At 39.1% G+C, this 27,923-nt stretch overlaps 4 protein-coding genes across 16 annotated transcripts in view; 3 read left to right on the forward strand and 1 right to left on the reverse strand.

The window, feature by feature from the left end:
• Positions 1-1,733: 1,733 nt before the first annotated feature.
• LOC143430094 (uncharacterized) lies at positions 1,734-3,816 on the forward strand. The gene is made up of 4 exons (XM_076906080.1): positions 1,734-1,861; positions 2,790-2,841; positions 3,351-3,509; positions 3,597-3,816. The coding sequence occupies exons 2-4, from the start codon at positions 2,800-2,802 to the stop codon at positions 3,783-3,785; spliced, it is 390 nt and encodes a 129-aa protein (XP_076762195.1). The 5' UTR covers positions 1,734-1,861; positions 2,790-2,799; the 3' UTR covers positions 3,786-3,816.
• Positions 3,817-4,879: 1,063 nt separating this feature from the next.
• Smurf (SMAD specific E3 ubiquitin protein ligase) lies at positions 4,880-10,767 on the forward strand. Of its 5 annotated transcripts, none has more exons than XR_013102631.1 (13): positions 4,881-5,124; positions 5,998-6,036; positions 6,112-6,220; positions 6,294-6,427; positions 6,509-6,773; positions 6,852-7,315; positions 7,406-7,655; positions 7,730-7,899; positions 8,165-8,355; positions 8,421-8,818; positions 8,903-9,363; positions 9,458-10,116; positions 10,657-10,764. XR_013102631.1 is itself a non-coding variant. In XM_076906690.1 (13 exons), exons 1-12 carry the CDS (start codon positions 5,070-5,072, stop codon positions 9,643-9,645), a joined length of 2,724 nt encoding a protein of 907 aa, XP_076762805.1. In that variant the 5' UTR covers positions 4,882-5,069; the 3' UTR covers positions 9,646-9,648; positions 9,741-10,767. The 5 variants fall into 5 exon arrangements, 4 of the variants coding, with proteins under 4 accessions (XP_076762806.1, XP_076762804.1, XP_076762805.1 ...); XM_076906690.1 differs by having other exon boundaries at positions 4,882-5,124; positions 9,458-9,648; positions 9,741-10,767; XM_076906691.1 differs by having other exon boundaries at positions 4,880-5,124; positions 7,733-7,899; positions 9,458-10,767.
• A 3,122-nt stretch (positions 10,768-13,889) lies between these two features.
• Positions 13,890-16,915, forward strand: Hpr1 (THO complex 1-like protein Hpr1). Of its 4 annotated transcripts, none has more exons than XM_076906061.1 (9): positions 13,890-14,142; positions 14,221-14,913; positions 14,975-15,222; positions 15,379-15,405; positions 15,477-15,776; positions 15,851-16,000; positions 16,078-16,225; positions 16,311-16,547; positions 16,620-16,915. In XM_076906061.1, the coding sequence occupies exons 1-9, from the start codon at positions 14,107-14,109 to the stop codon at positions 16,773-16,775; spliced, it is 1,995 nt and encodes a 664-aa protein (XP_076762176.1). In that variant the 5' UTR covers positions 13,890-14,106; the 3' UTR covers positions 16,776-16,915. The 4 variants fall into 4 exon arrangements, with proteins under 4 accessions (XP_076762176.1, XP_076762177.1, XP_076762178.1 ...); XM_076906062.1 differs by having other exon boundaries at positions 16,314-16,547; XM_076906063.1 differs by lacking the exon at positions 15,379-15,405 and having other exon boundaries at positions 16,620-16,912.
• A 1,868-nt stretch (positions 16,916-18,783) lies between these two features.
• Mp (collagen XV/XVIII-type protein multiplexin) overlaps positions 18,784-27,923 on the reverse strand; it is a 197,303-nt gene continuing 188,163 nt past the window's right edge. For 2 of the 6 annotated variants that reach the window (XM_076906039.1, XM_076906043.1), the window contains 12 exons: positions 24,569-24,598; positions 23,905-24,274; positions 23,454-23,845; positions 22,853-22,957; positions 21,386-21,641; positions 21,188-21,265; positions 20,961-21,052; positions 20,798-20,890; positions 20,602-20,724; positions 19,786-19,980; positions 19,559-19,674; positions 18,784-19,474 (listed from right to left, as the gene is read on the reverse strand). In XM_076906039.1, the coding sequence (XP_076762154.1) occupies positions 19,180-19,474; positions 19,559-19,674; positions 19,786-19,980; positions 20,602-20,724; positions 20,798-20,890; positions 20,961-21,052; positions 21,188-21,265; positions 21,386-21,641; positions 22,853-22,957; positions 23,454-23,845; positions 23,905-24,274; positions 24,569-24,598 (2,145 nt within the window). In that variant the 3' untranslated portion in view covers positions 18,784-19,179. The remainder of the gene's footprint in view (positions 19,475-19,558; positions 19,675-19,785; positions 19,981-20,601; positions 20,725-20,797; positions 20,891-20,960; positions 21,053-21,187; positions 21,266-21,385; positions 21,642-22,852; positions 22,958-23,453; positions 23,846-23,904; positions 24,275-24,568; positions 24,599-27,923) is intronic. The other 4 variants (XM_076906040.1, XM_076906041.1, XM_076906042.1 and 1 more) reach the window with 4 other exon arrangements.

Raw genomic sequence — 27,923 nt, forward strand, 5'->3', positions numbered from 1 at the left:
AAATATTGTCCGATGACACATGCTCTTTCAACTTTTCTTTGTCGATTAACGTTGTCCCCGATCTAATTTCGCTGGTCGACCGTGGAGCGTGTCATTTAAACCGCTCTTCAGAGTGTCTAGTGGCAAACCGGAAGTGCGAATCGAAGACATCAGCCTGAATACATTGTTGAACATACGCGAAACGATCGCAACTGTGTGACCTAATTTTGTCCAACGAAATGTCGCCAAAATGATTCAGTGATTAGGGATGCTACTGTCGTCTTTCATTGTTGCTGCTATGTAACCGGAGATCTTGCCACGCGAAAACCTGCATGTCAGCAGTCGATTTTACCCTACTTCTCTACTCCTCTTCTCTTTATGTACTCATTTCTCGTGTTGCAATTTCATACGATTCGCAGATAAAAAATGATAATTTGACCGCGTATTCTACGTGCGATCCAAGTCGCCGCTTCGACGTGGGACCAACCGGACATGGAGAGGATGCTGACCGATACGATGGTGAGGAATCGTGGAGAGGATGTCGCGCAGATGTTAGTTTACTAAGTGGTAAGTTTGAACAAACTGAGAATTTAATTCTACGGTGATAGAAGTAATAGCAGTGGTAGCTGTGAGATGAATGAAGTGGAAGGCTCTCAGTTAGCACCCTTGGCTGAGCGTTAGGGGTGAGTTTACTCTGTATCTCATCGGTGGTACAGACCTATCTTGTCCGCATTACCATTACAATTCATGTACTTATAATTTTCATCATAGAAAGCGCTATAATCTGTTTCTACATTCCGTGATAATGTTCCTCCGCATTTCCCTTTGCTGCTCTTTCTCATTTTAATTGCAGAATTTTAGAGTACTGCTAATTAAATAAAGAAGTTCCTCAATTTTCATTGAATAGGAGGAGTAAGATAAATTATATATTCCGCCCTAGAGGTAAGAGAGAGAAAGATGTATAAGAAAGCTATAAGAAAGAGTGAGATAGATGTTGCCAACTCTACTTAAGAACCTCTGACGTCATCTCTGCGGAAGGAACTGAAACTAATTCCCGACTAGTTTCAGCATTTCTCCAAGAGATGGCGCTAGTGTTTTCAGAAGTTTACTTCGCTGTCGGTATCGCTGAGCGACCAGTTTGAGCACTTTTCACAGAGATGGCGCCAGGAGTTCTCGAGTGGAGTCAGAGAAATCTGTCTCACTCTTTCCTATAGCTTTCTTATATATCTTTCTCTCTCTTACCTTCAGGGCGGGTGATATAATTTATCTGAATCTTTCTATTCAATGAAAATTAAGGAATTTCTTCATTTAATCAGCAGTACTCTAAAATTCTGTAATTAAGATGAGAGCGAACAGCAGAGAGAAGGAAAAACGAGGTTTAGCGAATAAAGATGTTTCTGTGAAATTTATTGTCCTGCACGTCTAAAAATAATTAGTTAAATAGGAGATCAAAGTTCTGGTAATTTACAAATTTTGTCAGCTGAGCTACTAAAAATTTGTCACACGAGTAGTGAATCAGCCTGTATAGAGACGCATAAACGCAGTTACAGAACTGCGTAAAGCCAAGGCTATATAGGGCGTGCGTGTAAGAGATAAGAATCGTCTTCAATGTTTGTATAATGCGAGGCATATACAGTTCAAAGACGAGCAGTTGATTTGTGACCAACACCCTGAAACGTCACAGTAGAAATTAGGAACAAAATTTGTTGATACGTAACAAAAAAGGCAATGAAATAAACGAAACAGAGTGAGATACAGCGATGACTCTCCTTTCCCCTGCAACCGTTTCAGCTTGCCGGTCGCGCAACTTTTCATTTAGTGCTTGTGCAAGTCTCGTCTTGCGAACATCTACGTCCGATTAATTGACAAGTCAAGTCTGAATGTAAGTTTACCTTGATGGAAATTTAGTGAAAAATATGATTCAAGTTCAGTTTTATTAGATATCTCTTGAACGTTAAATCAATTTTATGTATATTTATATAAATGGTATTGCGTAGAAATAAAAAGTAACTGTACGCTACTGTGTAATTGAATTTGTTTGCAGTCATATGTAAATTGTAGTTAATTCTATATATAATAGTGCCTAACCACGTCTTCTCTTTCAAAATCAGCGAGAAGTAAGTGTATAGAAATTGCACATCGTTTCAAATTTATAAAATTTTTTCTCTCTTAAGGAATCTTGTTGAAATATATTTGTAACGATTGTACTTGTGCACGAGTGAAAGTGGAACTTTCTATTTAGCGCTGAATTTTGTATACGATACGTGTTGCACTCTTCCTGTCTCATTGTTTCACTCTACGCCTTCTGATAAGAAAACAATTTTATGAATTACGAGTGGAATTATTTCACATCAAGAAAAATTGACAGTTGAATTTGTGAGCGTCGTCAATGATCGACGCATGAAAATACATTTTACTGCAATGACTTCAAAGTGTGATTCACTTGTTTACTTTGTTTCGTCTGAAATTGATTTTACTTATTCAAGGAATTAAAGATTATTGCTATTAGCAATTTTCGCGTGAGATAAGAGCAACGAGGTTCATTGCAGAAAATAATCCTAATTTATTAATATCATAATCGAGTGACGAGTGCGTGAGTAATTAATCGATTATAGTTATTGTTTTAATTTTCTACTTTTACCGTAAAAGTTTCATAGTTTCTGTTATGGCTATTATCACGTAATTAATTGCCAATGTTGTTTTTGTAATTATTGATACAATTTATTATATTTGTTTTGCTTAAAAAGTAGTAAAAACGAAGAAAAAATCTACGTTATAAATCGTTGAATCATAGATCTATTTATTTCCAGATAAATCAAGATGGCCTTAAACAAGATAATAAATATCAAATTCGCTGAACTGGTAAGTAAGCCAGTAAATTACCAATCCAAAAGGAGATAAGTTAGGTATTTCTTTCATCTATCAAAACGAAACATAACCGGTGGTAATAGCCTATGATTACCACACGCGAGATTCTCTTCTTGTTATGCTCGCACCTCGTACTTTACAAGACATGTCGCGTCCATTTTCCTTACAATTCCGACGACTAAATTTATTCAGTCCTTGCCTACTTTTTTGGAACGTTCTAGGAATTCGTTCCGAATCAAATTAGTATACAAATTGAAAGTGTGACGTAATGTTACCAAGCGATTAATTGACAATGCATTACGCATCGCGATGAGCTATTTGCGCAAACATCATTACGCATTATGAATGTAACATTAAGAGTGACGGATAGATACTTTCTATAGAAAAGCGTCATTTCACTGATCGATCAGTTCCTATTATCATTTCATTTATATATATGTACCTATACAGGTACATATTTGTTATTTCGAATAAATATTAATTCTCGTTCTTATAATTTTTAGCTGATAGCATGCATCCTTGTAGCGTTGCATCATCACTCTTTCGTTGCCGAAAATTATACTACCGCGATGTTTACGATGTGCGTCTTTGGTGGATATTTAATTGTTCTCGCGGGACCGTGCCTTGGAATTATCTTAGGATTCGTCATCGATCGCCGATTGGTAAGTAAGTCATTGCGTGCCGATGCGAATTTACCTAATATATGCGAGGAGTATAAAAAGATAACTCACGGCGGTGTTGGTTCGTAGAACATATTTTACTCAGCGATCGGCTGCATTCTGTTCATCATCATCGGCGCGGTGGTCCTCAATTACTTCACAGGCAGCAGTTGTTGCAATTCTTTACAAGTCACTGGAATTTTCAAGGGATGCTTCAGTCTCATCGAGGGAATTTTATTCTTGATAGACGCGGTCCTCGTCTTCCGAGGGGATTCCTAAAAAAGGAAATACGTGCACTACGTAGAAAATATGTAACACCAGGGAGCCATGCAATCATCGATTATTTTTTAACAGTTGATCGAAACGAAAATCTGTTGCCAAAGATCAGAGAGGAATCGTGAATAAAACATTTTATGATGGAAAACAAAGTACAAATACAAGTAACGTTTTTCGAACGAAGGCTTCGTGCTCGTATCGTATTTATAAAATTTCTATTAGCAAACCGATTCCAAAGTTTCTCTTAATTTTTTCTATTTATTGCTACGTATAAGGAATATATGCAGAAGAAATGGCATTAAGTGAGAAAGCGTAAACTGCCTGTATTTTCGCCTCTTACAAATTCACGTTAGCATCGTCGAAAGTGTAGCTAAATATTTTTGCAGAATAAGCGGCAGTACCTCTCTATTATGAGACTATAAGTGAAAGCTGCAATCGTGATTGTTGCATTTAATTTAAACCACGATCACACGCCACGTGTATATACTGTAAGTGGATTAAGCAACACGACTAAACCTGTTCTCTTAACGTTCTATATATTTCTAAACGTAATTAATGTATAACGATTATTACTGATAATTGTTTTATTAAATTTATTAATTTTTATTAAGCCTTAATAAGACATCTAGCCTTAAGTATCATCGCCATACTACTGCTGTAATACGTACAGATCGTTAACTTCTTTTTATAATGCGTTCATCTATATTATGTTAAAGAACATTACGTGCAATTGCATAAAATAAATTACTACCTCCAATAATTTTATTTCGTACGTTTATTATGTCACATCGTTTACGAGCTTGTATACAAGTTTCTTTGATTCAATTCTAAAATTGTTGTTCAGAATAATTCGAATCAAGCGATTGTAGAGAAAGAGAGACGATGGAAATGGTCTCGCGTGGAAAACGTGAAGTTATTATAGAGAAAGCTTGTTATACCTCTTTAAACGTACTCGAACGCAAAACAGATGAAATAAAGCATCCCCTGATAACACTTTTGACTGGCACATTTTGCAATTGAAAGAAGTTTAAGATAAAATGTTGCTAACGATTAAAGATGCTGTAACCGCCCGACTCGTAGCACCGGTAGACTTTCGATACATTTCGAGATAGAAGAAGAGTCGACAGAGAGCACGAGTCGATATACGTAGTCGGTAAGGTCGATCAGCTGCAACAGTCGATCGTACACAGTTGCGTGTGTGCGGATTGCACCGCCGCTTCGAGCAGCAGTTTTATTTACTAATTAGAGTGCCGATGTGCGGTAGGAAGCATTAAATGTGCGTGGAAAATGTCGAACCCCGGCGGTAGCAGGAGGAACGGGGCCATGAAGATTCGTTTGACGAGTGAGTTAATCAGGGAATCGCGATTAATCCAAATGAGAGAGGAGCGTGAAAGTCGGGCGACAGCCAACACGCGTTGTGATCCTTTTCCGTGTCTCGATTTGTTTGTGTGTTCGTTTAATATGGCCCTGTCGTAATTCTTACGACAGGCCGCTTTAGAATAACCAGTCGGTAACCACCGTTACGAATATCGGATAATGCACGATCAGGTGTAATACGAGGAGGAATACAGGCAAAAATGCTTTTCACTAGGGTTTTCTCGTCCTTTGGTTATGGTAACTCCCTATCGGAGGTCAAGACCCCACCGTGAGCACTCCGGGAGACCATAGAAGAACGTTAATTTTGGTGAATTTGTCACGCCCGCATTCGTTCTCCCAAAAATATCTAATACCTTTTACCGTTTCCGCTTCGAAATCAGTCCTTATCGATTTATTCGATCGGGAACATTCCTCAGCTCGCAATCGAATATGAATGGGCCTAATTAACAAATGTCAGGCCCCTCGTACTGATGCATTACCTCTAATATTCGTCAAATTAATGTACAGTTCAAATTTGGTCATTTCTTTAGACCGTTAAGTCCTTTCTATGTACGACAATTTATTACCAGTTCCATTCTGCAAGATGTATAATTTAGCATCCCTATTTTTCTCGCTTGTTTAACTTAGCATTATTCTATGTTTTGTCTGTCTGGGAGTTTGGACAATAGAATTGATAGGTTCGATTGATATCGATGATTCAATGACAAACAATTTTTGAGTTTAAAGCGCGACTCGTTGCATTCATAGATATGGAAAATTATTGAAATCTATTTTTTTGAATGGAATATAATTGTAAAGAAAAAAATTTGCTTAAATGTTTATTATATACATTTTGCAGTTTTATGTGCCCGTAATCTTGCTAGAAAAGATCTATTTCGTAAGTATTTATTGTACCGAAAGAAAATTGGAACAATTAATAAGTTATTGTCTATAAAATGAAAACTTATTTTAGGCCTACCAGATCCTTTTGCTAAAATAACTGTCGATGGTTCAGGTCAATGTCACAATACGCATACATGCAAGGCAACTTTGGATCCCATGTGGAATCAACATTACGACTTGTAATTAGTTTCTACATTGTAATGCAGGTGCAATTTTCTGTAGAAACTGTATCATGTTGTAAATGTTCTGCAGGTACATTGGGAAAGATGATGGCATTACTATATCGGTTTGGAATCATAAGAAGATCCATAAAAAGAAAGGTGGCGGATTTTTAGGATGCGTACGAATATTGTCTAACACAATTCAAAGACTCAAGGACACAGGATGTAATTATTATTTCTAATAATGCTATATAACTTATGACATTTTTAAGCTTTGTAATTTCTAATTTATTTTAATATCCGTAGACCAACGTTTAGACCTTTGCAAAGCACACTCGGATGATACAGATGTAGTTAAAGGAGAAGTAGTAGTTTCCCTTTTATCACGAGATGGTCATAACGGTGCTGTAAGCAATACAGTGGGTCATAACGCGGTTGTTGATGTCCTTGGAGATCTGAGTTGTCCAACTGATTTACCGGATGGATGGGAAGAAAGAAGAACCCGTAGTGGACGACTGTACTATGTTAATCATTACACAAGAACTACGCAGTGGATTCGTCCAAATGCACGGTAGATTCGATGTTCTGTTTTCAAATACTAAATTTACTATATTGAAATCATTTTCATATAATTTAATTGTTATAACAGCCCCACCAACGGTATTATTCCAACTACACCTGAACCACCGCCGTTACCTTCTTCTGAACCTACTTCTCCTAGTGGCAGTGGAAGTCCTCCTAATGTAAGAACTGAAAGTCCTACCAGATGTACACCCGAATGGAATGGAGATGGAACACCTAGTAGAACACCCAGTAGAGACAGTTCTGCCCCAAATACACCAAGAAACACACCAACTCAGCAGCAGAATAGAAATCAACAGAATCAACACAATACAAGAAATATAACGCCGGCATCGTCGAGAGAACGACGACCAGCACGAGCAAGCGATGAACAAAATGGTAACCAGAATGGAAATGCTAGGGCAGATCGTAGCGTTAATAATGCTCAACTACGAAGGCCTAATCGAAGTAACAGAAATAGAAATAGCGTGATGGCTAATAATGAGAGGAGGTACGATCCTCCGCAACCGCCGGATTTACCGAGAGGTTACGGTAAGTTTAAAATTTTAGAAAACAAAAATTTACATAATTCTTGTTTTGTTGCCACTGGTTTTTATCTGTACCTCTGTGAATATTTTATAGAAATGAGGAAAACGCAACAAGGTCAAGTGTACTTTTATCATGTACCCACTGGTTCCTCTACTTGGCACGACCCTAGAATACCTCGCGATTTACCGGCAAATGAACTAGCGAACGAACTTGGACCACTACCGAGCGGATGGGAAATGCGGCAGACCCAAAGCGGTCGTGTGTATTTCGTGGATCACAATAACAGAACTACGCAATTTACTGACCCTAGATTATCCAGCCAGATCATAAGCAATTTGCTAAAGTAAGTCACTAGGAAATTATGTCTAAAAAAAATTTGAGTTGGCTTTATTAAGGCATAATGTATTTCTATGATAGCAGGCGACAAAATAGTACAACTAATCAAACCACGAGTAGTGCGAACAATCCAGCTGGAACTGCAAATGAATCTGTAGAAGCAGAGACACCTGCATCACCAAGTGTTCAGTGCAATGTAGTTCAACAAAGGCCAAGAACGGAGAATGGAAGTAACAATAATTCTCCAACATGTAAGTCTAGAATTTCGGTTTTTATTAGACATTTTAATTGTGATACATCAGTATTATCAATGACATCTAAATCCTAGATAAGTTAATCTGTTTAATGCCATATGAAAGCAAAACAAAAACATATTTGCGCATTGTGCAATTTTATCTTATCTCTTAATGAGCATCTGGTTGATGCTTAGTTCCTATTGCTAATCAGTCTCGAACAGAATGCACTTTCATTTCTGAGGAATTGCACTTAGAAAGCGTTATTTTAATGAAATTTCAGTGGAAACACCATCAGTTCAGAATGCTCAAACTGTGTCGGAATTACCAAAGGAATTAATGGATAATGAGCTTCTGCCAAAATATAAACGGGACTTAGTGGCAAAATTGAAGTGTTTGAGGGCAGAATTGAATGCTCTTCAGCCTCAAAGTGGACATTGCAGGCTCGAAGTGTCAAGGAATGAAATATTTGAAGTGAGTGTATAAATATTGGTAGATGGTTAAAAAGCAATGTATTTACGTGTAATTCATCATTCTAGGAGTCGTACAGATTAATAATGAAAATGCGAGCAAAAGATATGCGTAAAAGACTTATGGTAAAATTTCGCGGCGAAGAAGGTCTGGATTATGGTGGAGTAGCACGAGAATGGTTATATTTATTGTCCCATGAAATGTTAAATCCGCAGTACGGGCTTTTCCAATATTCGAGGGATGACAATTACACGCTTCAGATCAATCCAGATTCGGGAATAAATCCAGAACATTTATCGTACTTCCATTTCGCTGGCAGGATAATTGGAATTGCCGTTTTTCATGGTCACCACGTAGATGGAGGTTTTACGACTCCGTTTTATAAAATGTTGCTTAATAAAGCAATCACTCTCACCGATATAGAAGGAGTTGATCCGGAGCTACACAGAAGCCTTACATGGATGTTGTAAGTATAAGAGAAACAATGATTCTGCAAAATTTTTGTAAAACATATGTCACGCTATTTATTATCTATTTATTATTTTAATAGAGAAAATAGTATAGACGGAGTGTTGGATGCTACATTTTCAGTAGAGCATAGTAGTTTCGGAATGTTAAAAAATCATGAATTAAAACCGGGCGGTAAAGACATTCCTGTAACTGAAGAAAATAAAAAGGAATACGTTCGTTTGTACGTAAATTATCGCTTTATGCGAGGTATTGAACAACAATTCCTGGCGTTGCAAAAAGGATTTCACGAACTAATTCCACCGCAATTATTAAGACCGTTCGATGAAAGAGAATTAGAATTAGTTATTGGTGGTTTAGGGACTATTGATATTAACGATTGGAAAATGCACACACGATTGAAACATTGTACACCTGATACACCAGTAGTGAAATGGTTTTGGCAAATAGTGGAGTCTTACGGAGAAGAAATGAGAGCTCGATTACTTCAGTTTGTTACTGGAAGTTCTCGAGTTCCGTTACAAGGATTTAAAGCGTTACAAGGTACATACTGGTCACCCATAAATTATAAAAACGGAGGCATTACTTTTCATTTAACTCCGGTGTTCACTGGTATTTTTCCCATATTTTTTTGTAGGATCAACAGGAGCTGCGGGACCACGCTTATTTACAATTCATGCCGTTGATGCGCCCAGTGAAAATTTGCCAAAAGCACATACATGTTTCAATAGAATAGATATTCCAGAAAGTTATCCAAGTTATCAGAAAATGTTAGACAAACTTACACAAGCAGTTGAGGAAACTTGCGGTTTCGCTGTTGAATAATAGGTAAAAATAATACATAACCTTAATATATTAATACAACACATCTGTTTTTAAATAATCGCTGAGATACTGTACACTTTGATGTTTGACGATAGGAAATATTCGTCGACAGATTTCACTGTCGTTAAATTAAAAAAAAAAATTAACTTTTGAAGTACCAAGAGATGTTATCTGACGAGAGTTACGGAAAGAGCTAGTATTGTAGAGTGAAAAATGTTAATACGTGAAATGTCAGAAACTATACTGACAATGTTTTTTGTACAAATGATCGAATGGCCTTGATGGTTGTAATGACTTCTAAGTGATTGTCGATTGGTATATTATGTATGGTGAACACTTTTGTGATTTCCATACTTCGTCCATGAACATTTCAATGAATGGTTCCTCAGAAGTTCTGGTTATTATTGGTTTTTAACTATTTATTATTCAGTGACTGATAAGCGATGTGCAAAAGATTACAACTTTATCGAGGTAAATATCTTGATTGGCTTACATTTTAATTTCATTTATATTAATCACGTTTTCCATCATAACTCTAAGATCAATAGTTTACTTGTAAGATCACTTATCAAAGAATTAACTTCATTGTTTTCATGATATGATAGAAAATATAAACATGCATGCACAAATAATTATAGAAAATGAATTCTTTCACGCAATGAAAAACATTGTTCGATCATAGATACGCTCATGTTAATATTTTGTATTAAACAAAAATACTAAATCATTGAAGAATCTTATCATCTTATATAAACATGTAACATGCAGTATTTAAGATGGATTTTAAATCACGGGGACAATTGTTTTCATTCTCGAAAGCTTTCAATTTTTCTCTAATCAAATGTAATTACAATCTGCACAATCGATTGATAATTCCATATTAACAATCTTTCAAATAATAGAGTTTAGTAACAGTTTAAGAATATATATACTCAAATTCACCCTACTATAATCAAGTATCGATTAAAGAACAATGTGCTGGGAATCTAATATTTTATGTTTTATTTCAAGTGGGTCATGTGGTGACTGAAGGGGAAATACAAAATTTTGTATATACCTCATGATACCTTAGATGCAAGTGTTAGTTTCGTTTCACGAATATTCTTAATAACTCGTTTCGATCTTATAATCATCGTTTACGTTCTGTACACAACTGTAAATTTGATAAGATACCCATAGCATAGATTTAAGGTAATTAGAAAAATGTCTTTGTTGAACTATATTAATTAGAGTTGAAATTAACACATGCACAGTAAATGGTCGCAGTATTAAAAAATTTTACTTTTGTCGATATTATGAACACTTGCTTCGAGGAATTTTGAAACGCAATCGGCAATCTTTGTTATTGCAGCGCAACACATATTATGGCGTGGATCATTGTTGCTTGTTAGGATACAATATTACCGAATGCGTTAACAAAATGTAAATAGTAAAGTGTTTAATATGAAATTAACACGAGCGTACAGTGTGCGAGCCACATAGTTTGGCTTATGCACGATAAACACGCGTCGGTTCTAGTGTAGGCTAAGTCATGAATTAATTATGTACATTAGCTTTAATTTAAAACAAAAAAAAATCGAACACATATTTAAGGAAAGAGTTTATTCGACAATGTTTATGTAAAGTTGAAATGATTTTGCTCGAATCGACTCTTTTTTTTTGTCCTAGAAGTTCACAAAATAATCTATACTTTACTAGGCTTTTAGTAAAGCATGGAAGCACTTATTTATCGCACGAAACCTTCATTTAGTCTCTAGTATTTACTTTTATTGTAAAAATATCTAGTGGCTGGTATAGCACCAATTATCATTTCGTATTATTATTGCATTATTGTATTTTATTGTGCACATAACTGTGATCAAACATATCGTAAAAAGAGAAGAAGTAGTGGGAGACACCTTTCATAGATTTGTTTTAAATATTACGCGGTGTTTTATTATATTTTTTTTCCTTTCATTTTTTAAACTGTAAGCGTTTCTATTTATGCTCATTTTATAGTAATTTCTTCTTGTTGGCACACAAAATATTTTTATACTTTATGTACGAATAGCACACGAAAGTATCACCCGTATTCGGTTCTGACATACGGCCTGATTACTTTGCCCTCTTTTGTTTTTTAATCTCAATACCAATTTTACTAATTTTTTGTATCAACGTAATGTTAATGACAATTCTCTTTTACACTCTGTACGACGTAATAACTAACGAAGCAATTAATCGACTTGAAAATGAGAAAAAATGCAGCGATAGTGGATGGCAATTGTGTGTTCGGGGAAATGTTGTAAAACAGTATTAATGAAGATATATCGAATGATATTGCTGATTTGAATACATTTAATCATATGACAATATTATTCATATTTTTCTCATTTTACTTTTTTAATGGGATATCGAACGACCAAGAACATATACGAAATCAAATTATCGACAAGCACAACGAAGGGTCTCCCACGATTCTATTGTATTTTAAACTTTTTTCAACTTCTGTCACATTTAAGGGAATAAAGGCCTTATTAGTGCCTTGGAGTTGATGTCAATGAGAAAATAACATAAACTTTATGCGTATCGTATTTTGGAATAAAGAATAATGTTGCTTGCAATTTTAGGGAGAAAAAAAATCACAAATTTTGGAAGCGCCTAAAAATTGTCGCAATGTAGTTTTTACAATTGTAGATGTATAAGTTATTATAAAAACAAATAACTTTTTAATCGAAAAATGAGTAGAAATTGATGATGGGGTCACCATTTGGGCAGACATTGCCAAAGAGGTTTTAAAGAATCTAAATCTTTAAATATTTATCGTGAATTAGAAGCATCTTTTAATTCTTAATCTCTTGCTGTTAGATAAAAAAAGTAAATATACACATATATAAGGTATATTGAAAAAAATGACACGTAGAAATATTTTATAGATAAATTGATCTGCAAATTAATAATGCAGGAATTAATACCTTGATAAAAGCTTCGACACTTTTAAACATGTTGCATGCATGAGTAATCAAAGAAAAATAAATCTGTGATTGATGTGAATAGCACGTCGCGTACTTTTCAGTCACATATCACTATGTGCAATTAAATTTGATCGTTCTCTCATGATACCCATTGATACGCAATAATATAAATGTTTTCAAAGTTTATCAACAACTTGATTACTCAAACTTCAGCAGGAGACAATATTATTAAGCATTGCATTAAAATCCGAAAGGTGTGGAAAATCAGGAAACGATTTAAATACATATCATACGAAATAACTTTCACTGCGACTGTGAAGTTTCGAATGCGAACGCGATGGCAATTAAATTGAATGGTTATTAATGCCGTACGGGTATAAATGCTCTCTTGAATTGTATAAATGTTCAAAGATCAGCGATGATCAGTTCGTAATAAACTGGTATAGGTATGGTGACCGGCTTTCGAATTCCATGTTAGGTAAATCGTATACTGTGCTCGGCAATAATAGAATTTTATTCTACCAAATAGCAGGATATTTTACTAATATTTATTCATATACATGAAAGAACGAACGAATCTTGACGATCGGAATGAAAATTTTATTTCGTCGATAAACGGAAGAAAGATAAAATCGATGAATCGTATGTTCAAGGATGTATACAAGGATTTTCAAAAATTTTGTACCAAGCTATGCGCAAAAATTTCAAGAAATTACGAATACATTACTACACTGCAATTATTTTATCATTATTATTATTAATATTATTATTATTCCTATTATAATCGTTGTTATTATCATTATTGAGCAGAACCTTCGAAACACAATTGTATATACATCTTTTCCTTTTGTATTTTGGATGAAATGTATATTTTAATAAAATATCCAAAGTATGAATTTTTTTAATTTTGACTATATTGTATGTAAATAAAAATAAATGTTTCCAATTTTACATAGTAAAAGAAAACAAATGTACGCGTTATTTTTAATTCGAGCTCTGTGAAATTATTGCTCTTGATTAATGGAAAAATGAAAATTTAAGTTTTAATTATGTATTTTACGGAGTCCCACTACTGAAGCCGCCTTCCACTTATACCCGCAACGCCAGCGCCCAAGCTAACAGCCGCAGAATTTTCCTGTGCCACTTGCTCGTTAGCGCTCATTAGCGTCGAGGGCAAAAAGTGTCGTATAAGGATGAATAAAATTGGCAATTAAGAGGCAAACGGTATATAAAGCATAGACGCGTTCCATACAAACACGCATAGAATCAATGCGTATGCCTGCAAAGTGTTGCTTGACGACGCACGCACGGCTTGCCGTGGACGCCCTCAGTCAAGGGTACAATTTACAGTGTATCTGTTGAGAGCGACGCATAACCTCATAATTTAAAGTGTACTTCAATTTTGAAGCGTGATATGTTTCAATGGGTTTACTGATAGTTTGTATACCCTTTCCTCCTAAAGGAAATTCCACATAACTCGAGACCAATTTCTATTAATTAATTTTATACGATGGCAATGTTCGAAGTGTTAAGAAAAGAGTACAGTGTAAGCACTTCAGTGATTACTATGATTTTTAGGTTATATGGTTTATTCTTTGTAAATGACACTTTCATCTGTTTCTAGGATTATTTGCAACAATCTTTTAAAGTGGCAGATATACACACGTTCCAAAAAAAGTGTGCTGAACGATGTGCAAATGACAGTGATAGAAAAGCCGCGATCGACCAAGCATTAAGAGATAGTCTCCTTGTAATATTGTCTGAAAATGTTTCGAATAACGTACAACTACTCGAGACCTACATTACATTCTGTATCGAATTATGTAGAAAAGACTTAGCAACAGCGAGTATGCCAGTGATGTTGCTGGGCGATATATTTGATTCGATGACGCTTGATAGATGCGAGCAACTGTTTACTTTTGTAGAGAATAATGTGGTTGTATGGAAGGAAGATTTGTTTTTTAGTGCTTGTAAAAATAATTTGTTAAGGATGTGTAATGATCTGCTTAGGAGACTATCCAGGTCGCAACAAACTGTGTTCTGTGGAAGAATTCTATTATTTTTGGCTAAATTTTTCCCATTCTCTGAAAGATCTGGCCTAAACATTGTCAGTGAGTTCAATTTGGAAAATTACACTGAATTTGGTTCTGAAAAATCAGAAGGAGATACTTTGGAACAAATAACTAAAGACGACGATAAGTTGGAGAGTAAAGTGCCGATTGATTATAATTTGTATAGGAAATTTTGGGCATTACAGGATTTTTTTCGAAATCCAAATCAGTGTTACAATAAAATGTATTGGAAGGTATTCTCAGCGGTAAGTTGTCTATACAATGATGAATAAATTTTCCATTATTAATTTACATTTATACTTTTAGCATGCTTCAAGTGTGCTGTCAGCATTTTCATCTTTTAAATTGGAAGAACAGCGTAATTATCCCTCAACATGCGTTAAAGTTGATTCTTTCATGGAAGGATCTCATAAGGAGACCCCTTATTTTGCAAAATATTTAACAAATCAAAAGTTACTGGAGTTACAGTTGTCAGATTCAAATTTTAGACGATATGTACTACTGCAATTTCTCATTCTTTTCCAATACCTAAATAGCACTGTCAAATTTAAAGCGTAAGTACCTATAATTCGTGTAGATTTTTACCTATACACTTACATGTTTTACCATGTATCAAACTCACAACTCCTTTCAATAGAATTGCACATTTTTAATGAATCATTAAGTAAAATGACTTTTGAAAGCTATAAAACGATGTTTGTTTTCCAAAGCTTCCTTGCCAGTGGCTATGAGACAAGGTCTGCTTTCCTTAAATAGTGTTCAAAATTATTTATATCTAAGAGTCTCAATAACTTTTGTAATTTTTAAGTGAAACACACGAATTGAAGCCTGACCAAGTAGACTGGGTAAAAGCAACCACGGAGCAAGTGTACGCCTTATTGACAGAAACTCCTCCCGATGGTCCGACATTTGCGGAAACAGTTAAAAATATATTGAAACGCGAGGAGCATTGGAATGCATGGAAAAACGAAGGATGTCCTGCGTTCAAAAGGCCAGCACCAGAGTCTAATGCCGATCTAGAAGAATTGAAGAAACCGAAAAGACCAAAACGTAGAATTGGAGATGTTATCAGAGATGCTCAAGCAGTAGGAAAATATCATATGGGAAAGTAAGTAGTTTCCAGGAAAAAGGTATCTTGTAGATTTCCTACTAGACATATAACCGAATTTGATTACTTTATAGTCCAGAACTTACGAAATTGTGGAATCTGTGCCCTAATAATCTCGAAGCGTGCAAGTCCAAAGAACGAGATTTCCTTCCATCGTTAGAGACATACTTTGAAGAAGCTATTGTGCAATTAGACCCTAACGCGATGGTAGAAGATGAGTACAAGTAAGTCCATTTTTTGTTCCATATTCTATTATCATTCTATTATATTATTAAATTACTTGATTTTATTCAAATTGCAGGAAAGTGAATGATGGAAATTTCGGTTGGAGAGCGTTAAGATTATTAGCTAGACGTAGTCCCCACTTTTTTGTCCATGGAAACTACCCTATCAATAAACTTCCCGAGTACCTCGAAACGATGATCAAGAAAATTGCCAAAGATCGTCCAGTCAGTGCAGTATTTCAATTTTATTATTTTATGTTACTTATCGTTATTTTTGTATTTAAATGTGAATTACTGATTATTTTTAAAGCAGACACAAATGGATATAAAGTTAGAAACTGAAGAAACACCACCACCAGAAGCGAACGATCAGGAATACAACGAGGATGTTTTAAAGCAAGAGAGTGAACAAGTCGAGGCCGAGAATACTGATGCAAAAGGACGAAAACTAACAAAAGTCACACCTGAAATGGTGGCAAAGTTGTCGGAAATACTGAAAAACGACTGGAAAAAGTTGGCTACTAAGCTTGGTTACACAAGCGATGAGGTAAGCAAACTTTATATAATAACTAAGTTAGTAATCATAAGTTGTAGTTGATTCTAGTTTCTTATTTCGTAGATTACGTTTTTCCAAGGAAAACCAACGCCATACGAACAATGTAAAAATATGTTGGACATTTGGGCGGAAGAAGACGTGGATGCGTCTATGGAAAATTTAGCTTACATCTTGGAGGGTTTAAAATTCACGGAAGCATTAGGCGTTTTAAAATCTTAATTGTCTCTTAAAAGAGAAAACTTGTACAGTTACGAATTAAAATTTTACAATTTTCCTAACCATGTTCTCTTATGAAACCCAATCTTAAATTTTACCATTAAGTTATAAATTTTAAGTTCAAACATAACGATAGTTAGTATTATAAGAAATTACACGAGTAATGTACTTACTTGGCTGATATTACTTTGTGGGTTGTAATCGCTTCTACAGCCGTGGAACATAGCATAATCACTTGCGACGCTAACGATGTTTACAAGAAACTAACCTCCCCTATGTTGCTCGTAATTAATTTGCACAGACTTGAGCCTCTCCAAAGATCGTTAAACAGAGTGGAGTGGAGTTGATCCAAAAGGTAGTTTTACTTAGTAAAATCGTTCTACCTTTACAGATACATAATACTTGAATGAATATACGTGTCACGAAGCTCTAATATTCTATGGGGATATTTACTTTTTTTAATAAACTGTACAGATATCTTAACACCAAAATTATTCTCTTACTTTGAATTTACCACGCGTAACGTCCCGTCAATTCACTTCGAATATATCGAATGTATCGCATTCGAGGTATCGAAGTACTACGTAATATCGATAGATCGAATTGGTTTCAAAAGTCAGTTCGATCCACTTCTCGCATTTTATTTAGAAAGACAATAATAAAGTGTTACAAATAATACAAAATTCCGAACTGAAACGATCCTCGGTGCAAACTATAACGAAGGATAATCGACTTCAGATTGGTACGTCAAGAATCTACATACATTACGGGTATCGAGGGGTTTTTTCGTCTCTTTATTTGTCTGGTAAGAAATTGATTCGCCAACAAGCATGCTGACAACGTAAAGGTTACAGACCGACGTTCTCTCTACTTAATCGTAATAAATTAGTTTAACGTTAGTAATATATTTGTATTCTCGAATTATAGACACTGACTTACTGATAGGCTGGATTTATGCTCGATGTAAAAAGCAGAGGCCAACGACGACGATAACGACCACGACGACGACAGCTTGTGGAGTGGTAACGTTTGTTCATCATCGAACAGAAACTATACGTAAGTCATAAAATATTGCTATAAATATACTGAGTAGTTTTGAAAGCTTATCCGACAATTGTTCACAATTGTTAGGTTAATTGAAAGGCTCAACAGAGAAGCCGGCGTTAATAGAGTCTTATGCTTGAAACTTAATTTTTGAATCCATTAGTTGAGATAGTATAGCTTGGTGATTAGTAGTATTTAAGAGAATTTAACCTGGAAAGTAAGTTTTTAATTCGAGTGACTAGAATAATATGGCGTTTAAAGGTTAATGAAATGTTAAACTTGATAGGCAATATTCGAAAAGGGAACTTTCGCAAGTGAGTCTGACCGGTGTTCTGCATTAAGCCCTTCAATTTTTAAATAATTCTCCCCTTTCATATACATACATAGCGCCTGTACGCGCTGCAACCCCGTATACAGCTCTGCAATTACGTTGAATTGCAGCAAACGCGTTTGCCACGAATTCTACACGGAGCATAAATCTGGATTCCGTTTTGCGGGGGAACTCAATGGTCTTTCGCGGAATCCTTTCTTAATCGACTCGTTTCTTACATCTAACATACACACTCATATGTATTGGCTAAAGTGTAAATGCAATTCGATCGCGGATATGAATTCCGACGTTTTATTAGGTCGTAGAGTAGCCGTTCACGGTCATATTTGTTCGCTTTCTCTTCTTTTCTATTCCTTTCCCTTAACAGAGTATAAATTAGTATGACTCGGATGTGGTGGATATTCTGACCACGCTTCGTAGAATCTCCTCTCGTAACAATGATCTAAGTATGTACTGGACGTTTGTCGTGACGTAGGGTATCCCTAATTGCGTCGATTACAGTAGAAGAAACTATCGGATGGCGAGCTTACACGACGCTTGGTTGCGACGACGGATTAACAGTACAGGCGTGTAATTGATTCGAAATACTGATGAACGATGTCTAGACGATCAGTCTTATTTCTTAGAGAGAGAGAGAGGGAGAGAACGGAAGTTTGTGTAAAAGCGCTGGCTAATGACTCGCTGATTAGGGCTACAACCTTTGGAATTATAGGTAGATAGATTTCGCAACTGTTCAGAAACGAGATGGTCACTTAATTTCGCCAGTACATCTGCTACTGATTAATCTCGCCGAATCGTATTTTCTTTACTTTATGTAATGGTACAGTATATCCAACAGTAACGACTGACACATCTCGATTTCTATTTGGACAATGGTGAGCGAACTCTGTTTATTGTTGTTGGTGTTGCCGTTGTTGTTGTGCTGTGTTTACGTATGTTGAAAGTTAAAGATAAATAGTTAGAATTAGAGAGACAGAGGGGGAGGGAGAGAGAGAGAGATAGTGGGAGAGGAAGGTGAGGAAGATGGTCGGGTTAGTTTTCCATCAGAGAATCCAAATACTCCTTGTAATCGTTTTCCGACATTTCGTCCTCCTCGTCGGCAAGTTCGGCGCTTCTCCTCCTTCTTGCGGTCTCGCTGGTTACTTCTATACAGAGCAGAGCGAACTTGTTGTCGCAGGAATAACGAACTTGCTCCAAGAGTCGGCCTCCTGTTAACGGTGATCCTAATCCGTAACGATCCGAACTGCTCGAATGCCAGGCATCGCAGTACGTGTCCATCGCCCGGTCACCTAATTGGTGCGATCCGTGCCACGCCACCTTGTCTGGCCTGAAACGATCACGAACGAACCGAATTTCAACGATTATTCTATCAGCCCATCGCGCGTATAAAATGATCAACGACAATTATTACCATGCGAAGTCGGTGAGGATGTTCTTTCCGTTGAAACTGTAGATCCTTGGGTTTTGCGAGAAGTACGCCCCATTTCCGTTGAACATCTCTTTCCACGAGTTGAACAGAACGTCTCCCTGCGGGTTCGAAAACGAGATATATTTGTGGAAAATTGGTCGGAAAGTTCGATGGGAAACTTTCGCGGGATAAATAGTTGGGAATCGATGCGTTTCGAATTGCGAAATCACCTTTATGTTGACGATAGGCAGCTCCCGGTCACCGAGCCTCACGATGCTGTCGACATTTTGTACCCTCGAGCTGAGGAACGCTCGAAACGTACCCCTCAGACCGGCTCGCTTCGATTGTCGATAACAGGCGTAGTCAGCCCCTCGCACGCCGTGCATGTCCCCGGTAAACGGCTCGTTCAAGGCAGCCATTCGTAACTGGAAATTGTAACGTCGACGCAATATTATTGCCATTCGACGACGGGTTAAATGGTCTTAAAAACGATCACTTTAGAACGCGAATCAAGTGGTATTCTACTCCGCATGCGATCTTCTTGAACCGGCTACAGTGGCAATCTTAAGAAATTTCCAATACTATTATTCGAAAGTAAGAAAGTAAAGTGGTACTGTAGCAAATGTGTGGTACTGTACAAAATGCACCGAAACACTGGAAATCGTATGAAATCGTACAAATGAATATCTCATGCGTTACGCTACAATAGTTGGGAAAGTTGTTTCAATGTTTCGCTGAATTAGAGTACATACGATGGATCGACATGTCGTATTCTGATAGTGGAAATGGAAGAAGCCTTTTACTTAACGCAAAATTTTATTAATTCTTAACGGAAATGAAATGAAACGAAACATTTCTACGAAAAGTGGAAATGAAGCGAAGAGAGAGAGAGTGGGGTAACGTCGGAAGATTAATCGTGCTAATGCCTTACCATTCGCGGATACCACTTCGCAGCGGAAAGAAAATTCAATCGAGATTATGTAATACATTAGTCCGCCCTCTTATCGGAGCATTTTATACTTAACAAGATTAAGATAGTAACTCACAACTATTCCGTTTGGTTTTACGGGTACCTGGTTGATCAGGTTAGAAGCCTCGAAAGGTGGATTCGCTGGTGGTGGCGACGTTGTCGGTGGTGCTGGGGTAGTTATCGGTAAAAGTGAACCCAACTGTACAGAACATTGTCAAAGATATTTTAAATAAAAAGAGGAATACTACGAAACTAGATAATTTTATACCAACCGCAATATATTGCCAGCCATTGTTCACTCTGACGAGCAACGCTTGTTCGTCAATGATATAAGCTAGCGTTCCAACTGGGCTCACTCCAGACATCTGCAGATTTAACGAAATTACATCGTTTAAATCCGACTCGAATCTACACCCTACAGGGCTGCATACTCACTTTCGTCATAGCTTCGGTATTTTGGAATGTCACTGCCCCTGGTACGATTTTCGTCGTGCTTTCCAGAGGACCCCTGGATGATCTTTCAGCGCCTTATAAAAACGTATAAATAACGTGTAAGATTCCTTCAACGATGTATTAAGCCTAACAATGCTGTTCGTTGAAATCGAAACGTGTAGAAAGATTCGATACGACTACTGGAACTTAAAAGATCTAGTATGCGTTACCTAAACGCTGTTCTTTTAGATCCTTTAGTTGCTTTAGTTCTCGAAGGGCCTTCAATTCGTCTAGACTAGTTCTGGGTCCTTGCGGCATAGCAAAATAAAAAATTCCTTTTGTAACGGAACGTATCGTACTAATTCCACGTTATCCTCGGATTATATCGGCAAGAAATTGTACAATAGTAAGGAGTGATCGCTTCTCACCTTGTCTGACACCGTAATAGTCTCTCTCGCCAAATATATGACTTCTCCCGATTCCTGGTTCTCCCTTTTGCCCAATTAAAGAGAGTCCGGGTGGTCCTGGCGGTCCAGGAGGACCCGGAGGGCCTGGAACTGGAATATAATTCCCTTGAGACGGCGGTCCAGGTGGTCCAGGAGGTCCCGGAGGTCCTCTTTGACCGTCTCGTCCGGGTTGTCCAGGAATTCCAGGGAAACCATCGTCGCCTTTGTCACCCTTTATCTGTGCATCGTTAGACGATTATTTGCCAATGTACACAATTATTATGATCCATTTATTCGTGGAAAACTCTGATTATCAACGAACCACGACTATCTAAATTTCTGTCGAACGTGAACGATACACGTATATTTCGTCGAAAAAAGTTAGCGGAACCAGTTTCGTCAAGTGGAAATCGACATACATCACGGAAGGTGGTTTCACCGCCGCGAAACCGCCCGAAAGCGCAATAAAAGCCCCGGGTTTGCCTTACGTTGCCGCTGCTTTTAAACCAAAAGTGCGGTGAATTAAGCCCTGCCACGCGCATTCGTTTCTGCTTGTCACTTGTCACGGCGCCGACGAAATTTCTGCACGGGGCGCCCGAATAAATCGACTCGCGGCTTCGCTTGCCAACAAAGATGAAAATGAAGAGCCGTGAAAAAAGAAAACGAACGAAGAGGAAAAAATACATATAGAAAGGGGGAGAGAGAGAGAGAGAGGGGGGTGAAACGCAAGCGGGCGTCAAGCGCACAGTTGCATTAATTCCCGTCACCCCGAGTGTTCTGCTTGTTCAATGAGACTTGCGGGTGTACACGGTGATCTACGAGCCCTGTTACAAGTTCTGGGAGCTTCCTGGAGTGGTTGTTTCGACTAACAAATATTCGAGTCTGCTCGTTCGTAGCGGAGCTCGTACTGGCCGTGATTAAACAATTCTGAAAAGGATTAAATCGATTCGATTGGTATAAAAAAAAAAAAAAAAGAAAAGGAAAAGAGAGAGAGAAGAGGAAATCGAGAGTCGGAAAAAAGCTTGAACGATGATATACGCGATAGATTTCTGGTTTGCGTATATTTTTTTTTCAATATCACACTTTGTTGCGCTCATCGCGCGTATTCTTGTCTCTCGAGCAAGTGTAACACGAATCTGCGTTGGCCGTGTTACATTTTTCACCGAAAATGAGCTTTCCAACAATCTCGAAAAGTTTTTAACGAGAACGGTAGATCATCGTGCACATCTCCGCTACATAATCTGTGATCCGCTGCGAGAATGAGTACAAATGCATTCGTTTGTTCGTTCCGCGCTGGAAACTTCTTATTTTATCGTGTAGATAAATCGTATCGAACAGTGTATCAGAGGAGGCGTTAATCCGATGGATCCCGTGAGCTTCACGATTGAATCGCTTCCATGTAGGTACTCGCAGCGGTGATTTTGACGAGGAGCTGTAAATGGTACTTACGCCGACAGAAACTCCGTAAGGGCTAGGCGTGCCGGGCTCTCCTTTTTCTCCCTTGGGTCCCGCCGGCCCGATAGGTCCAGGAAGTCCCGGAGTTCCCTGCCGACCCTGTTAGAAGTAGTTACCGATACATAGCGTTCGTGTTCTATCTTCCTGTTCATGAATATTCTACCTTCATTAACCCTTTGATTAATTTCACGTGCAAGTTCGATTTAACGTACACTTCGTTCTATTACTCTGATTTCTAATTTCATAGCTCGATCATCACACTCCCGCCCGAGCCAATTAGTTTAACCACTGGGCTACGAATAATTGAACGACCGTTCGATTGAAAGGCGATACTCACTTTCATGGTGTTCTGCGCGTAGCATTGAAAAAAAAAGGAGATTGCGATTTTAGCGTTCGATTTTGATAACCAACGATAATGAAATCAGGAGGAAGGAACGCTGTTTAGGTGATTGAACGATACGTAACGATTTATACAGGCAACGATGATAAAATAATTTGACGAGACCCGTTTACCTCGCGGACAGGAAGTGAAACGGAAATAGAACGGGTTGATCGATAGGAAACGGTGAAAAACAAGATAGAAGTTTTCTCGTACCATCCATCCAGGTAACCCAATTTCTCCCATCGCTCCCGGCTTTCCTGGTGGCCCTACAGGGCCCGGTGGTCCAGGACGGCCTCTTCTGCCTCTCTTCCCTTCCGCACCCTTCTCACCCTTAATAGTGATGTAGTCGCCGGAGCTGGCTATTGCCGTGGCGCCCGGTGGACCTCTCTCACCTTTATCCCCCTTTGCACCGACGACCCCCTGCGATCCAGGGACTCCGTCCTTGCCAGGCTCGCCTTTATTACCTTGCGGCCCTTGAATCCCATTCACACCGGGAATTCCGGCTGGTCCAGAATCACCTTTGTCACCCTTCTCGCCTTTGGTGCCCTTGTCGCCCTTGTATCCGCGAGCTCCGCTCTCGCCCTTGTCGCCCTTCTCCCTTAACACTAATTCATTCGACGCGATTAGTGTGTTAACGCTCGCTTTGCACGAAATATTTCCTTACTTGGTTCTCCGACGTTTACTCCTCCAGGACCGTTTAATCCGGGCAAGCCTGGTGGACCAGGAGTTCCGGGTGGACCTGGTTTACCTTCCGGTCCAGTGTCACCCTTGTCGCCCTTTTCGGCTGGCCTCCCATTTTCCCCAGGGGCACCAGGCAGACCCGGTGCTCCCGGCGCGCCAGGTTCACCCTTGAACCCTTGAATTCCTCGCGGACCTTCCTTTCCGTGGTCGCCTTTCGCACCTTTGTGCCCTGGCTCCCCTTTGTAGCCCTTGGCGCCAGCGATTCCTGCCTCTCCTTTCGGACCTGGGCTTCCCGGAAGCCCCGCATCGCCTTTCTGCCCTGGCAGCCCTGGCCTCATCGTGATGCCCTCCGTCTGAAGTTTTAAAAGTCACTTTTCGTTATGGAACGGAGGAAACCAGGGATCGGTCGATACCGATTTGGTATGCGAGTATGCTTTTCGCCGGGAAAACGCGCGAAATAACGTATTTTAAAACGCAAAACGCGGGAAAGTTTGGCAATCCAATTGTCGTTCGGTATTCATCATGAAGTTTCGCAATAAATTTCATCGCGTAGAAACCGTAAGGCCGAATGCCTGTAGCGTACCGGGCGCAATCTCGAAAGAAGCTTTTCGCGGCAAAGTTGCACTAAATATGGAACTATTACTCACCCTATAAATGCCCCGGGGTTTCCAACTGGGCTGCATGCGCATAATAGCCGAAATTTCTCTGTTTAATCATTGGTATATAAGGTCGTAAAGCTAAAAGCAGTCGGTTGACCCGAGCTGCCACCTGCCACGTTTGTACCGTCTAATGGCCGTCGGCGAACAATCGCCGTTCAAACAATTGTCTACCTTTACCCTCGATACTCTCCCCAATGTTCAATTGAACTATTATCCCTATTCTCGCTGCCAGTTAGGCGAGTCGCGGTACAAAGTAAACAACTAACCGATATCCCTATAAGCAAGCCGATATCCGAAGCCGCGATTTATTCAACGATCCAGGGAGCCCATTCGGAGTTGCTCGTCGCTTCGAGGCAATGGCGAATTAGCTCGTTCTACCTCTTCGTCTACGAAGTATCGCGTACTGCTGCGATTCTGATTTTTCACGGCAACGTTAGAAACGATGGAAGCGAGCGTCGTCCAGAATAAAAGGGCCGGCTTAATATTCCGGTGGAAACCGACGCCTACGGGCCGCAAACGGAACGACAAGCGGCACCGCCGGGGAATTCTTAACGTCCATTAATCAACAATATTTTCTCGTGCAAATATTTCACGCGAGGGTAACGTGAATCAATATTTGTATTGGCGATCGCAACAACCGCATTCGAGCGGCCATTTATTAAACGGTGAAGTCGTTCGCTCCAAATGGCCATTACGTACCATTCGAAATTAATCGACGCGGGTGCTCGAACGAATTTTCGAAACGCGCTAAAAAACATTCGAGGAATAGCGGGGAAAGTGGGTGAAACCTTTCAAGAGCGAAACAGTTGTAGGAAAGCGCCAATCGATATCGCGTTTCGTGCGTTTCATTTCGTCGATGACCGTTTTAAATTGTTCCGACCAATGGACATTCGTTTACTCGATCGTCCACACCGCCTTTTTTCTCCCATTCCAAATCGCTATTTCGCCATATTCCTTTTTTAATTTCTCATGCGGATATAAAAGCATGAAATAAAAGAGAAAAAAAGGCGAGTTAAGGACCGACGATCAGCTTCGAATAACCGTAATCGAATCGAGACCGGTTTGCTTTTCCTCTCTTTCGTTCGCCGTCACGTAAAAGCCTCTGAATACCTATTTATCAACGCCGCAACGTTTGCCCCCTTACATGTCAGATCGGCATCTCAAAGCCTTTCTACCAACTGCTACGGAACTTTCGGACTTTCCTTGAACTATTGAGAGGTTCCCATTCAACGTAAGCATCTTTCATTCCGGTTTCTTCTCCTTTATCCACTGACAGCTCGTGTGGAGTGTATTCTGAGCGGATTACGAATGATCGAAAAGTCACGAGACGTCTGCTCGAAGATAATTCAATAAAGCGGTGCCGATGGCTCTCGATCGTGGCTCTAGTTTCAAAAGCTACGAAGAAAAACTACACGAAACTTATCCTCTTGTCTGTGGGCATAACTATAATCGTACGGAGAACGATGTTAAGCAGTAGCCCCTGAGGTATGAAAATTACTACCTACAATATTCCGTTGTACGTAACGTTAGGTTACCGTACTCAATTAACGCGCGGGTAATGCAAAACACATCGTTGGTACGATGAGGTTCGCAATGAATGACGTTGAATCGCGTTGTTCCACGTGAGATGATCCCACAGTCGCCGACCATTCAGAAAGTGAAACGGATTATTATGTACAATAATAAGAATCCATCATTGCTCTACAGAATATTAAATATATAAAACAAAGCTTCTAAAAACGTTACGTTTCGCTGTTGCTTCGACATCGAGAACGCAAAGAAGAGTAAAAGTACATCGCGTTACAGAAGCAATTAGTTCCAGAAAGGGTAAACATCCGGAAACTCTTAATACGCGTCGTAGAGGATTTAGCTGCGGGGGCGTAGAAATCGCGATGCTCGCGTGGGCAAGGGAGCCCTTTTCCATCGCGGCGTCTAATCCGAATTTCTCATCTCCCACGGAGCCGTGGGTCTACACGACAGTTGACCAAGTGATTCGTGTAACCAGCGAGGGTGTTCCGGCCGCAGATGTGCATTTTCGTCGGACGGCGGCCGTCTCGTTCGCTTAAGCAAGCGAAACCCTCTGCCACGAGTCACTCACCTGCCGCACCTGGCCGGCGTAGCCTAGAAATTGGTTTCTGTACACTCTGGGGAAATCGGACGCCTGCACGTTGCAGCGCGGACCCGGCACCGGGTCGCGTAAGATAACGCTCGAGGTCGAGGCGAGATACTTCGCCTGTCGGGGATTCCCGAAGCCCTTGCAAGGTCGCAAAGACCCCCGCTGGGGGATGAAAAGGCGGTCGATGGCGGTTTTCCTCGTGTTTCGGGGCTGCGGCCCGCCTCCTCCCTCGTGGCGCAACGTTAGACCGGTTTAATTAATTTAAATGCTTTGCCGTACATCTGTTGGATTTCGTCGGAATTAATGCGGCTGTGGCTGTCGGTTTCTTTCAGCTATTTCTTTGCTCGATTAAGCTGCCCGAAGAATAATCATCCTAGATCCGCCATTTTTCTTTTTCAATCGCGTCCCAGCGTTAATTCTGTTATTCGAATTCACCGAATTTTAGGGACAACTTGATCAAAGGGAAGCTCGCGTTAATTCACTGACAGCAATCAACGCGTTCCAATTGCAACACGACCAGCAATTGCATATGATCGATCATGGTACACATGTGCACGCGTTACTTTTATCGTTCGTTGCACGAATTAACGCGAAAGTAGGGAGCAGACGTTTCATTCGATACGAGTTTCCAGGTTACTCCATTCGAGTGGTAATACGATAAACTGCGTGCTACTACCGGAGGCATCTCTCTCAGACAATCCGTATACCAGATGCACTCCGTACAGCATGTAATCCATTACAAACTCTCAACGATAAGTTCATTTCAAAGTCAACATTTGGCATCCCCGTAAACATTTACCGTATGGAAATTTACAAGTCCCATAACGCGCAACACGGAGCCAGCTGCAAAATTCCCATCTGAACTGTTCCGTTACGAAGAATAAGCTTTCAGCAAGACGAGGAGAAGTTGCATCGCGTCCAATTGTCACTCGAACGGAATTAATGGCGTACAACGAGCTGGCATTTTTTAAATAGAGGATGACTTCCCAACCATCCTATAAATTTCTATGCACCGTACATTTCCGTTCCACGTAGCTTCAGGCTCGTTCCCGAAAATACACTTTACATTAATGTTTTTAGATATCGGACAGCCGTTCCAGTTCCCTTCGTGTTGCAATCTTACGGAACATGTGTTCTTGGTAGGATACGTGAGACATTTTTGAAAAATCTTTCGTGGAACGGTTCACGCGGAAAGTATTATTCACGTAGGGGGGTTGCCCGCGTCGG

This window comes from Xylocopa sonorina, chromosome 13 (assembly GCF_050948175.1).
Source record: "Xylocopa sonorina isolate GNS202 chromosome 13, iyXylSono1_principal, whole genome shotgun sequence".
In the NCBI taxonomy this organism is placed as follows: domain Eukaryota; kingdom Metazoa; phylum Arthropoda; class Insecta; order Hymenoptera; family Apidae; genus Xylocopa; species Xylocopa sonorina.